General features: G+C 38.4%; 1 protein-coding gene across 3 annotated transcripts in view; it reads left to right on the top strand.

Moving 5' to 3' along the window:
- The window catches only part of METTL9 (methyltransferase 9, His-X-His N1(pi)-histidine), a 45,326-nt gene that overhangs the window by 17,975 nt on the left and 13,914 nt on the right, over window positions 1-13,437 (top strand). For all 3 annotated transcript variants that reach the window (XM_027126668.1, XM_027126667.1, XM_027126666.1), the window contains exons 3-4: window positions 275-484; window positions 6,118-6,302. In XM_027126668.1, coding sequence (XP_026982469.1) covers window positions 275-484; window positions 6,118-6,302 — 395 coding nt within the window. The remainder of the gene's footprint in view (window positions 1-274; window positions 485-6,117; window positions 6,303-13,437) is intronic.

Raw genomic sequence — 13,437 nt, 5'->3', positions numbered from 1 at the left:
CTTTTATTCCTCTCCTTTCCCCACTCTTTTTGGTGTATTGTTTGCAGCCTCAAAGGCAGACGATGATATCTAGAGGTGTTTTCTTATTTTATTAACTTTGCTTTTTAATCATAAATCATATAGAAGATATATATTTTCATCGTATAATCGTATAAAATAAACATTGTTTAAGTTCAGAAGGCTGTTGGTGTTGAGTCACTACTTTGTGTGGATGTTGGGTGGAAGTGCTTAGCTTGTATAGAGTCATCCATTTTTGTCCTCTTTTCTTTTCCAGGTTGCTAGGAAGAGGCTCAATGTTTGTCTTTTCACCAGATCAGTTTCAGAGACTGCTTAAAATTAATCCAGACTGGAAAACGCATAGACTTCTTGATTTAGGTGCTGGAGATGGAGAAGTCACAAAAATCATGAGCCCTCATTTTGAAGAAATTTACGCCACTGAGCTGTCTGAAACTATGATATGGCAGCTTCAGAAGAAGAAATACAGGTACAATTTTTAGACATGGTTTAGAGTATATTTCTTGGTTTTAGATGTATTGCTTCTTGAGATTATATTATTTAAAGAATATAAATCAGAAACAATTTCCATGATGAGGAATTAAAAAAAAATCTTTCTATATTACAGTTGACTCTTGAACAATGCAGGGGTTAATTCACGTATAATTATAGTCAGCCCTCTGTATCTGCAGTTCCTGCACATCTGCGGATTTAACCAACCATGGACTGTGTAGTATTGTAGTGTTTACCTTTGAAAAATATGGGCAGTGTACAAGTGGACCCAGGCAGTTCAAACCTGCATTGTTCAAGGGTCAACTGTACAAGTAAGTGGAAATTGAGAGAGAAATCATCTTTCCTTGGCAGTGTTCTTCTGAACTAGAGGTTTTGGCACTGTAGGAAGGAAAAGGGTGGGTGAGAGACAGCTTGGAGATCAGATGTAGGGACTTGTTCCCTAATTTGAATCTGGCATTCTCAAATCTTGTTTTTTGTTTATTTTTTTAATTAAAAAAAGCTTTTTAAAAATTGTGGTAAAAATATGTAACATAAAATTTACCACTTTAACCGTTTTTAAGTGTACAGTTCAGTAGTATTAAGTATATTTGCACTGTGGTGTAACCACCATCACCATTCATCTCCAGAACCTTTTTATCTTTCCCAACTAAAACTTTGGTACCCATTAAACACTGATTCCCCAGTCCTCTGTCCCCCTGGCTCCTGGCAGCCACCATTCCACTTGCTGTCTTTGTGAATTTGACTATTCTAGGAACCTCGAATAAGAGGAATTGTACAATATTTGTCCTTTTGTGATGGGCTTATTTCATTTAGCATAATGTCTTTAAGGTTCATCCATGTGGTAGCATATGTCAAAATCTCCTTTCTTTTTAAGGCTGAATAATATTCCATTGTATGTATATGCCACATTTTGTTTATCCATTCATTTGTCGATGGACACTTGGGTTGCTTCTACCTTTTAGCTATTGTGAATAATGCTGCTGTGAACATGGGTGTACAGATATCTGTTTGAGTCACTGCTTTCCCTTCTTTTGGGTATATACCCGGAAGTGGAATTGCTGGATCAAATGGTAAGTCTGTGTTTAATTTTTTGATGCATTGCCATACCTTTTCCACAGCAGCTGCACCATTTTACGTCCCATTGCAATGCACAAGTGTTCCATTTTCTCTACAACTTCACCAATACTTGTTGTTTTCTGTTTTTTTGATAATATCCATCCAAATGGATGTGAAGTGTCAAATCTTGGTTTTTAGACCATCTGCTGCTTGAGAGACTTAGGAAGAAGGTTATTCTTAATTCAGTATGGATTCTATTGAATGGGGGAAGATGGTGCTGAGTATGGAATGGGGGAGGTGGAGGTAGAGCCTGCTTCCTTCTCTGATATATTTGAAGCTGGGCTTAGGCTTAGAAAGAAAGGAGAGAATTATGTACTCCCTCACTTTCTTACCCAGCTAGGTTCCTAAGTAGGAGACTATCTTAGGAACAGACTAACCCTAGAGACAGAGCATTAGCATAGCTCTTGGAGCAGGATTAGATTTAAATTTTGGCAAAACATGGACATTTTTAGCCTGGGGAAGAGAAGACCAAGTAGGAAGGAGGGGAAGGGAAGATTACTGTAAATGGGTATTTAAAGGGATTTATATGGAAGGAGGCCCACCTACCCCGGGCCATGGCCTTGCTTGTTTGCCTGACATTCAAACCCTTCTGAGACTAAGTGCCCAAAAGGAATTTTCAGTGAGACTTCAGATGTTTGAATTAGTGATTCAGTATATGTAGAGTTTACATGTTATGTTACCTGATAAACTTGTACACCACATAAAAAATACTTAGTTATTGGGAATTCCCTGGCAGTCCAGTGCTTAGGACTCGGCACTTTCACTGCTGTGGCCCAGGTTCAGTCCCTGGTCGGGGAACTAAGATTCTGCAAGCTGCGTGGAGCGGCCAAAACAAAACAAAACAACTTATTTTTCTTTCCCTAATAAATATTTCATATGCCAAAATCTGTTTGCAGTTTGATAGGGAAGTTATACTGGTTGACACTCTCTTCATAATATTATTAGTATGAAATAGAAACGTATTCACAAAAGTGGCAACTTTTGGTACAGTTTGACATTTTAATGGGCAAGCAGTATCTTACTAAGTTTAGGGTTCGCCTAATCCATGATGGCAGGGCAGACTTTTAGCTTCCATGGTTTTTTTTTTGGCTTCTTTTTGGGAGGTAGCTGTTTTTTGTTTCTCTTCAATATCTGGGCTCATGAAAAACTGGCTTTTTAGTAAAGGTTCTGGATGTCATTTTTGAAATAAATCCATAAAACAGAAAATGGCCAGGCTTTCCCTCTGTTTTGCCAGGATATTATTGTTTATGCCAGAAAACCTGATTGTAAAATTTAAGGGTGTGGCTTTGATTTTTAAAACAAAACAATAAATTTTCTCTACATTGCTGGTATTTTTTTTTTTATTTAGGATTTATCAAAATACTGATTGCTTTGTTACTTCTCTAAGGAAAATGTATTTTAAATCCCCCTGAAGGTAAACTATTACTTAACTCACTTTCTTGAACATAATAACCCCCTGAACGGACGCCTTTCTTCTAGGGTTAGAAATGCTGTTTTGGAAGAGCCATAGACATTTAGGAAGGAATTATACAATTACTTTTTGATTGTGTGTACTAATGAACAGTTCCACAATTCAAATGACAATAAATAAAAACTGTTGTTTGGCAGGAAGAAAATTTTGGCAGCATGGTTACCTTCCTTAGTCTGCTTTACCAAAAGTTAACGTGAAAATTTGTTGACATGATCTGAATGGTGGTTTGTAGATAGTGGAGGAAACAAGTGTGTGGCAAGATGCGGACTGGCAACGTGGACGGGTTTGGAATTAAGTCCGCACGGGCAGTTCACCCAAGTGTGTGGGTAGTTCAGAAGGAGTTGCGTATACATTTTTGACACCAGAGAACAAAGATCTTTAATGTAAATTTGAAAGATGCTTGACTTTAATCCATTATCTATAGGTTATCTTGATTTACAGGGATCTTTCTTGAAAGGAAAGGAAAATATTGTGGTTAATTCTATTTCTCGTGTTCATATCCTCTTTTCTTTTTTAACAAAAAGATACTGGAGACTGAAGGGATGGCCATTCACTCTCAACCCACCACCCTGGAAGCATTTATTCAAGGACTGATTGTTAGGTTCTTTCTCACCTTATATGGAGAGAGCAGGTTCATTGACCTGAATAACATACTAGGAGAGTTTCCAAGTTGTAATTTCTACTCTGCTAGAGATTTACAGTGTGACCTTGGACAAGTCACTTCTTTCATTTTTCTCATAAGAAGAGGAAGATTCTAACAACTTGTTAGGATTCCTGGGCTAATATGCAGTTTGAGTGGGGCTGATAAATATGTCTTCATCAGTGGAACTGAGTTTATAAGTAGAAATCACAAAACAGAAGTAAAGATGAAGTTGGACCTCTATAGGTATAGTTTTAACTGTCCCGGTATTAAGGCTATAATTTTCTGTTATGAGCATGTGTTTCTGTCTTTCAAAATTACCAACATGGAAACTACCTATCCTCAAATAATTCTGAGATGGATTTAGTTAGATTATTCTAGATATTTTTTAAAATACATTTATTTATTATTTATTGGGTCTTCGCTGATGCGCGCAGCCCCTCTCCAGTTGTGGTGAGCGGGGGCCCCTCCTCGTTGTGGTGCGCTGGCCTCTCATTGCGGTGGTTTCTCCCGTTGCGGAGCACGGGCTCGAGATGCTTGGGCTTCAGTAGTTGTGCCTCGCCGGCTCCAGAGCGCAGGCCCAGCAGCCGTGACGCACGGGCCCAGCTGCTCTGTGGCATGTGGGATCTTCCTGGACCAGGGCTCGAACCCATGTCCCCTGCATTGGCAGGCGGATTCTTAACCACTGCACCACAAGGGAAGCCTGCATTATTCTAGATTAAAACATGCTGATGATGTTGGGTTCTGCTTCGTTTTAGATCAGGCCTAATTTTTTTTTTTTTTTGGTTTTTTAAATCAAATATATAATTTGTCTTTTGCAAGTTTATGAATTTAAATTGGCTGTTTGGCTAAGGTATTAGTATATAAATAGTCTTTCTTTTTAATTGTTCATTTCTGCTTTTAAAATGGGAATTGATGACATTTTTATCCTGAAAGTAGAGTCTTCTCTCTAGTTTAAATGAGCTAAATACAGCTCCTAAAATCATCATTGCAGTCACAGTTTCGATACAACAAAGTGATTTTGGAGCTCTAATGCCCTAATTTCAAGCAACAAAGAAATCTGACTAGCTCCTTGAAGTTTGTCAGTTTTGCTTTGGAGGAGGCTTTAGTTTTTAAAAACATCTAGATTGAGGGACTCCCTGGTGGCGCAGTGGTTGAGAGTCCGCCTGCCGACGCAGGGGACACGGGTTCGTGCTCTGATCCGGAAGGAAGATCCCACATGCCGCGGAGCGGCTGGGCGCATGAGCCATGGCCGCTGAGCCTGCGCGTCCAGAGCCTGTGCTCCGCAACGGGAGAGGCCACAACAGTGAGAGGCCCGCGTAGCACAAAAAAAATAAATAAATAAAATTTAAAAATCTAGATTGAAAAGAAGATGCACCTGAGCAGTTAGTGTTTCTTTTTATTCTGCTATACAAAAATGCTCTAAAATGTCATTATACTGAGTTTTCCTAAACAGTCCTCATTATGCTTCTAGAATTTTCTAAGATATCTCTATCTGCTGAGCGTGATCAAAGACTTGTTTACCAAAGGTCCTTTTTCCTGTTTCCTTCTCCTCCTGTCTCTATCATAACATGCCTCACCTACCACGTTCTGATTGGTATAACCAAGCAGGAGTGAGTAATTTATGGAATTGCCTTGATGGTGTGGCTAGCAAAGCCTCTTGATACAGGGTCTCCTCCTCTCTGCGAGTAAAACATTGTAAAGGACTAGAAATGCTCTTAGGGCGAGAGAAGACAGGGAGGAGAGAGGGGGGGAGAGACTGAGTGTGTTCATGAGATACTGAGGGCTGAGAGTGGTGCGTTAACTATGTTCTTCGCTTACTGTTTTAATAGGATGTCCTGTGCTTTATCTTTTTCTATGTAGTTATTTAGAGATGAAGATTCTAGAATATGAAATAGTATCTCTCTCCTGGGAATAGAGATGTGCTCAAAAGACATAAATGGAAATTATCTTATACCACTCCTAGCCATTCTTAAAAATAGGAGGGACCCTAGGAATAGAAAACATGAATATATGATGTCTTCTACGATTACATTCCAGTGAATGTAAAAGTAGGATTCTTTGTTCATTAACTGATGTTCAAGAATTGGATGCTCCAGTTTCATAACCATTTTTATCATCTTATATCTTCATATTTATTAAACGTACTAGTTCTTATAAAGGAAATTTTGCATGTTTTGAGATTTGGAAATAGGAGAATTGCTAAATTTAAAGAAATATGGTTGTTTACTTTTGTATGGCCATTTTATTATTGCAAATATAAATTATAAATGAAGATTTTTGAACTTACTTTGATTTAGAAGACAAAATTAAAGTCTTTACTGGCATCTAAGTATTTTTAAAGATGTCTTTAAGAGGGTTTGTATCTTTCTGATTTTTCCAGAGTACTTGGTATAAATGAATGGCAGAATACAGGGTTCCAGTATGATGTCATCAGCTGCTTGAATTTGCTGGACCGCTGTGATCAGCCCCTGACTTTGTTAAAAGATATCAGAAGTGTCTTGGAGCCAACTAGAGGCAGGGTCATCCTTGCTCTGGTCTTACCTTTTCATCCCTATGTGGAAAACGGTAAGTGTGGCCACCCACTTACCAGCCTGTTATCCAGAATTGGTGCTTATTGGTATTTGTGATTCTGTGCTGTGCACAATTAGACATGGACTGGTATTTCTCAGAATAGCCTGGAATTTAACAGAGTACAGTTAACCCATGTAAAATACCACCTTGGTTAATGTTCGTCTTAATGTGGATTTTATAGAACTCTGGTACTCCCTTTGCAGTGGTAAGAATTAATACTCAGATGGATCTGCCTGCTCAAGATTGAAAGCCTAAAATGCCTTTAAATGGAGCCTTAACCACTAATTTATTAGCTTATGAGCTGAGTCAAGCAATAAATGATGCCTTTTAATCTACCTGAATATACCTGCCAAATGTTACAGCTGTTTCATATTTTACGTCTCTCGTCCCAGACTCTAATAATGATAAATGCTGTTGTTATCCATTTTTTCCTTTTGAAGACCATTTGTGTCCCAGCATGTATCATTTCTTTGACGTTTGGTGTTTTGATTGCATGGTCTTGCTCTTCAGCAACACTGAACGAAGAATATCTCAGAAGAAATGGTTTGATTTCATATTGCTTCACGTTTACTTTTGGCCAGAGACATTCATTCATACTTGGTTTTCGCTTATGTGGTTTGCATTTTAGATCATGTTGAAAGTTATGACTTTAAACCTCTTTTGAATTTTCATAAGTTATTGTACAGTCATGTAAAAATTATTATATGCGTAATGCATGTTAATATTTTTAAATCTTTACTTTTTCTTTTTTACTGCCTTGTTCAGCTTTGGGTTCAAAAACTCTAAGAGCTTGTAGACATTTTTAAGAAATCCATTAGTATTTTGTAAGCATCGTAGTTATCAAATACCTGTGAGAGTCTGTGTCTTAAGGAATAACACTGAAGTTTGCTTATAACTGTGGATTTGTGTTGCCATTCACTTGCTCCTTCTTTTCTTCTTATTTTTTCTCCCTCAGGTCTTAGCCCCTTCTGATTTCGTGCTTGTCTTAACGTTTGCCGAATGGTTTTAGGTTTGTGTTGATGGCGGGGAAAATGGAGAATTCTTTAGACATAGGAGGGTGGGAAGGAGAATAGATAGAATAGATGTCCCCTCCCCCATCTAACTTCTCCATTCCTGTGTTGAATCCTTTTGTCATGGTAAAGAAAAAAACTGCTATAATGTGTGAGTGCCCATATAGTGCAAATATGTGTTGTATAGGGGAAAACCTGGTAAATGTTGTCCTTGATAATTTAGCAGCCTGACCTTGTTTCAGTGCTGTTCCCTGTGCAACTAAACCTCGGCTCCATCTCACTGCATTGTAGTCACTAGTCATCAGGTTGTAAGGTCCAGTCTTCCTGTGTCCTGTTGGGCAACCACACAATGGAACTTCAATGCTACTTCCTGACATAGCAGGAGGTGGAAGAGCAGGGGAAAAAACATCAATCTAACCATGAATTTTATTTCCTTGTGGTTTTTTTGTTTGTTTGTTTGTTTTTTGTGCTACGCGGGCCTCTCACCGTTGTGGCCTCTCCCGTTGCGGAGCACAGGCTCCGGACGCGCAGGCTCAGCGGCCATGGCTCACGGGCCCAGCCGCTCCGCGGCACGTGGGATCTTTCCGGACCGGGGCATGAACCCGTGTCCCCTGCATTGGCAGGTGGACTCTCAACCACTGCACCACCAGAGAAGCCCTCCTTGTGTTTCTGACACTAAAAATTGAAAAGAAGTTAAACTGGACAAGAGGGCAGTCTCTAGTAAGGCCTGAAAACAAGCTCCTTGATTGTGGTTGCCCAGTTGCCTGTTGAATCCAAGGAGTCTGGTGTGTGATACACAGCAAACTGAGCAGCGGAGCCTTGTTTGCTGTGGGTGACCTTTAGTGACCTATAAGTTTTGTAGACCGCTTGTGGCACTCTATTATTGCTTCCTTTCTCTAAGTCACTAATTAGATCCTGATGATTTCCATGTGACACTGTGTGAAGACCCAGGAGGTGCAAAGTGATCTTGCTGTGAGTTCATGTATATGGGGCTGGTTTAAGGATATGTGAGTGTACTTTTCACACTTGGCTCAATTTATTTTTTAACAAAAGCAGTTGTAGATGAAATGATTACTTGTGTAATTTTTTTTGATTTGTCTTGAAGTTGAACCACAGCAATTTTGTTGCTTAGGTTAATTTAGGGAAAAAAAATGCAAAATGTATCTTTGTAATTTCAGTTTGTTTGGTTTGCTGACCCAATTCTGGTTGGGGGTTATTAAACCTAGTGAGAATTGTTTTAAGCATCAAAAAGGGGCAAAGTATGTAATCAAGAAAAGGAGACTTATTTTGCAAAAATGAACATTTAGTGATGTTTAATTTTTCAAAATTGTAATTTTTATGAAAAGGTAATTCATGGTCAGAAAGAGTTCAAGCAGCTTGCAAGAGAGTATAAAAGGAGGTTTCTTATCCACTCGTTACACAATCTTGTTCAGGTTTCTTGAATAGTTTTCTAAAGATAGTCTATGCAAATATGTGTGAACATGAAAAAATTGATTCTATAATTAAAGCCCATTATAAATAGTTTCATTGCCCTTTTCCTCTCAAGCATGTCTAGGAAATTATTCCTTACTAGTGCGTAAGTATCTACATCCTTGTCTACGTGTAAGCAGTGGTGTGCTGGAGCTGGTTTTACTGGCTCAGGAGAGCTGATTGTTATCTTGGCAGGAATTTAGTGAACTGGTTGTTAAACTTGGCCATTATTGAAATTGACCTCAATGGGAGTACTTACACCATGGAAATTGGCACACTCCACAAATAGTCTCTCCCTTCTCCTAGCTGATTGGTAAACCTTTACCAGCACACTGCTGGGCATTTGGTAACTTTACTAGGGAGGCCTCTGTTGACTTATTACTTTTAGATAACAGCAGTTTGCTTTATAAATATTTACAAGTGAAATGAACATTCTTAGGCAAGTCTTTTGCACACGTGTAAGTAGGTATCAGGATGTTTTCTGCTTCAAGAAACAGAAGGAGCAACTAAAAGTAGCTTTTAAAAATTAAGAGTTTATTTTAGAAAAGTGATTTCGAGGTTGGTTAATTCAGTGATGAAAGTGTCCACTGAAGTTCAGAACTTGCTTTCATTTCTTCATCTTCAGTGTGTTGACATTCCCCTCGCAATTACAAAATGGCTGATGCAGCGCCAAGCATCATGTGTAGGCGTGACAGAGTCTTGGAAAGAAAGAGGCATTTTCTCCCATCCTTTTTTTTTTCTAAAGTGATGGAAACCTTTTCCAGAAAGCTCCCTGGCACATCGCACTTTTTCCCATCGGTAAGGATGGGGGCACATGCCCTGCCCAGCCAACAACTGGCAGGCAGGTTAGGACAATTGTGCTGCAGGTCTGGGGAGGGAGTCTGCCCTGAGCATATTTACACTGTGAGACTGAGCTTGCGGTGAAGGTGGGAGGGATACTCTTATGCCACAGAGTATCTTTATCATTTAAAAAGTGTATGCTGAGTGATGCTGGAGATAAATGAGCGAAAAACATACAAATATCCTTGTCCTCATGGAGCTTATGTTCTAATGAGGAAGACAGACTGTAAACAAATGGCATGTTGTTGGTGATAAATGTTATGGAGAAAAATAAACAATAAAAGCAAAACAGGGGCTTCTTGGAATTGGGGGTTGGCTTTGGGCGCTATAATTTTAAAGAGGGGGGCTCAGGGAAGGGCCTCTCTTAGAGGGTGATGTAGGGAAAAGGCTGAAGGAAGTAAGGTTTATGGTTATCTGGATGATACATTTCTAGGAGTGGAACTGCTTGTTAAAGAGTGAGTTTTCCAGGGCTTCCCTGGTGGCGCAGTGGTTGAGAGTCCGCCTGCCGATGCAGGGGACACGGGTTCGTGCCCCGGTCCGGAAAGATCCCACATGCCGCGGAGCGGCTGGGCCCGTGAGCCATGGCGGCTGAGCCTGCGCGTCCGGAGCCTGTGCTCCGCAACGGGAGAGGCCACAACAGTGAGAGGCCCGCGTAATGCAAAAAAAAAAAAAAAAAAGAGTGAGTTTTCCAAATAGCTACACTGTGATCCTAACACCATTTATTGAGTAATCATCTTTTCCCCAATGCTTTGAAATGCCACCTAAATCATAGACTAAAGTCCTATAATGTGTTTGGTTCTGTTCTCTGAAGATTTATCCTTCTATATGTGTACCAATACCAAAATACTTTAATTACTGTAGCTTTATCATGCTTGTTAGTATCATAGCACTAGTCTTTCTTAATCAGTTTCTCTTAGATTTTTCTTGGCTTATTTATTTAACAGATCAACTTTAGCACTAACTTGCCTAGTTCCCCTATATTTATCGGTTAATTTAGGGAGTATTGAGTGTTCTTAGCTAATAATAGGATGTCTTTCAATTTATTCAGTTATGTTCATTAGTAACAAAATTTTCTTCATAAATGTCCTGCACAAGTTTTGTTAGATTTATTCTAATGGTGTGTGTGTGAGATATTATAAATAGGAATTTTTCTTCCTTCATGGTTAAAAAAATAAAAAATTTTCCCAGCTTTATATAATTGGCAAACATTTTTTGTATTTAATGTGTTCAACGTGATGATTTAGTATACAGTATACATTGTGAAATGATTGCTGCAATCAAGTTAATTAGCACATCCATTACCTCACATAGTTACCTTTTGTGTGTGTGTGTGTGTGTGTGTGTGTGTGTGAGATGAGAACACTTAAGATCTATTCTTTTAGCAAATTTAAAGTATACAGTTCAGTATTATTAACTGTAGTCACCAGGTGGTACATTAGATCCACAGAACTTTTTCATCTTATAACTGAAAGTTTGTATCCTCTGACCAACATCTTCTTATTTCCCCCACCCACCAGCTCCTGGCAACCAACATTCTCTTCTCTGGTTCTGCAAGTTTGACTTGTTTCAATTCCACATATAAGTGTGATCATATAGTATTTGTTCTTCTGTGTCTAGTTTATTTCAGTTAGCATAATGTCCTACAAGTTCATCCATGTTGTCTCAAATGGCTCTCCCATCATATTTTAGAGTGGATATTATGCATACACAGACAAGCAGTTGTTTTGTGTGTGTGTGTGTGTGTGTGTGTGTGTGTGTGTGTACCAGTTTTGTAACCATTTACCTTATTGGGTTATTTTAGTGTGTCCAGTAGTCTTCAGCATTGATTCTCTTGGGTTTTTTAAAATACAGTTATAGCATCTGCAGATGGTTTTAATACTTCCTTCTCATTTTTAGACTTTTTTTTTTTTTTGGTACAAGTGAATTTGTAGTTATTTCCAGAAAATGTTAAAGAAAAAAATGGTGGAAATTTTTGCTTTGTTTTTTACCTTAATGAAAAAATACTTTAAATATGATTCTGTCTTTTGGCTTGAGATTGCTGTCTGGCTTGAGATACATATTTTTAAAAAATCCTATTTTATTAAGAGCTTAAAAAAAATCAGGAATCAATGTTGAATTTGCCACCTGTGTTTTCAACATCTATAGAGATAGGGTTTTTCTCCATTGGCTTATTAAATTAATAGTACTTTTCTAATACATATCCACTCTTGCATCCCTGGGCTTAGGCAGAATAGTCTTGTATGTACCACTAGATTGTATTTACAAAAACTCTAAATAAAAATATTAGCATTAATATTATTGAAAAATGATAGTCGGTCTGATCTGATCTTTTATTTGGAGGATGTTATCTTTGTCATGTTTTGGTATCAATGTTCTGCTGGTTTTGTAAAAAATAATTTCTGAGTTCTTTCTAATGCTCTGGAACAGTTTAAATAGCATTATGGTTATCCGCTTTTGGAAATTTGGTAGAATTCTCCTGTGAAACCAGCTAAGCCTGTGGGTTTTGAGAGGTAGCCACTGGCAACTTTCTCACTTTCTTTCAGGGTCATTGTTCAGATTAAATTAGACATGTTAAGTCTTAAAGTTCCCATCAGTCTAAATAGAAAAAAGCTAGACTCTGGCCAGACTGCTTTGTTGAAAGAGCATAGGCTTTGAGGGCTGACCTGTTTTGAAACAGGGGTCAGCCCTTATTACCTGAGCCTCTCATTAAGCTTAGTGTTTCATCTGTAAAAATGGGGCTAATACCTACCTTGAGGTTTGTTGTGAAGATTAAATAACGTAATTTAAAGGATAGTGCCCAACCTTGTCTATCTCAGTATTGGTATTTGATACACATTAGATTTTTTCATTCCATCCTATTCCGTTACTTTGCTTTTATTTGTAGCTTCATTGATCAGATTTGTTCACAGTTCTTCACTCTGAAGTATTTGTCAATGTTTTTGCATTTTAACTTGGTCTCAGAATCTGTACCTTTTCCATCGGTTTATGTGACTTGACTCCACAGACACTTAACTATATGCCTATTAGCCCAGGGCTTCAGACTCTCTCAGGTCTTATATAGTAGAGAGAAAGAAATGACTTATTCTGAAAATCTCGTTTACACCTTTTGGTATGTGGGTTTAAGTGCTCTTGTCTAGAGGGTAGGGTGTATAGACACTAGAACCATGTCTGTCCATTTTCGTCTTCAAGTTGTTTTAATATTATTTGCTTTTCATTGTCTTGGGAAATATAAATCTAAACAGAAAGCTATAGCTTAATCCTTTCCAGTGAAAATTCTGGATGCTCAGATAGCAGGAAAATTAATGTTAGGGATCCAGTGAACAGTCCTTATGAAGAGGGGTGAGGATCAATGGCTAGAGAGTGAAGTGTGCTTCATATCTTAGTTGAAATGCTGAAAAAATATTTTTCTATAGAAACATCGTTCAATTGCATTCATATAAAGGCATTTAAGAGCCTACTATGTACCAGGCAGTGCTAGGCAGTAGAAATAAAAAGAAATGAGACATGTGCTTCTAGTTTTAAAATACTTACAGAATAGTTCAGAAGATGTAAACAGACAATGGCAGGATAGTCTGATAAGAAACATGACAGAGTACTATCGGTTTAGAGAAGGAAAGATCCATTAACTGCTAGGGAAGTTTTCATGTAGGTGACATTCGACCTGTTTGTATCTGTGGAGCATTTTACCAGGCAGAGGGAATGGCATGTGCAAAAAAGCATGAAGATGTGAACAAAGTGGGGTTCACAGGCGAGGACAAGTTCAGTGAGACCCAAGGATAGCATGCAAAAGAGGCCTTTGGTTGCATAAT

Source organism: Aethalodelphis obliquidens, unplaced genomic scaffold (genome assembly GCF_003676395.1).
Source record: "Aethalodelphis obliquidens isolate GAN/ISIS:26980383/991018 unplaced genomic scaffold, ASM367639v1 scaffold30, whole genome shotgun sequence".
In the NCBI taxonomy this organism is placed as follows: domain Eukaryota; kingdom Metazoa; phylum Chordata; class Mammalia; order Artiodactyla; family Delphinidae; genus Aethalodelphis; species Aethalodelphis obliquidens.
This window is presented reverse-complemented; position numbering and strand designations above follow the sequence as displayed.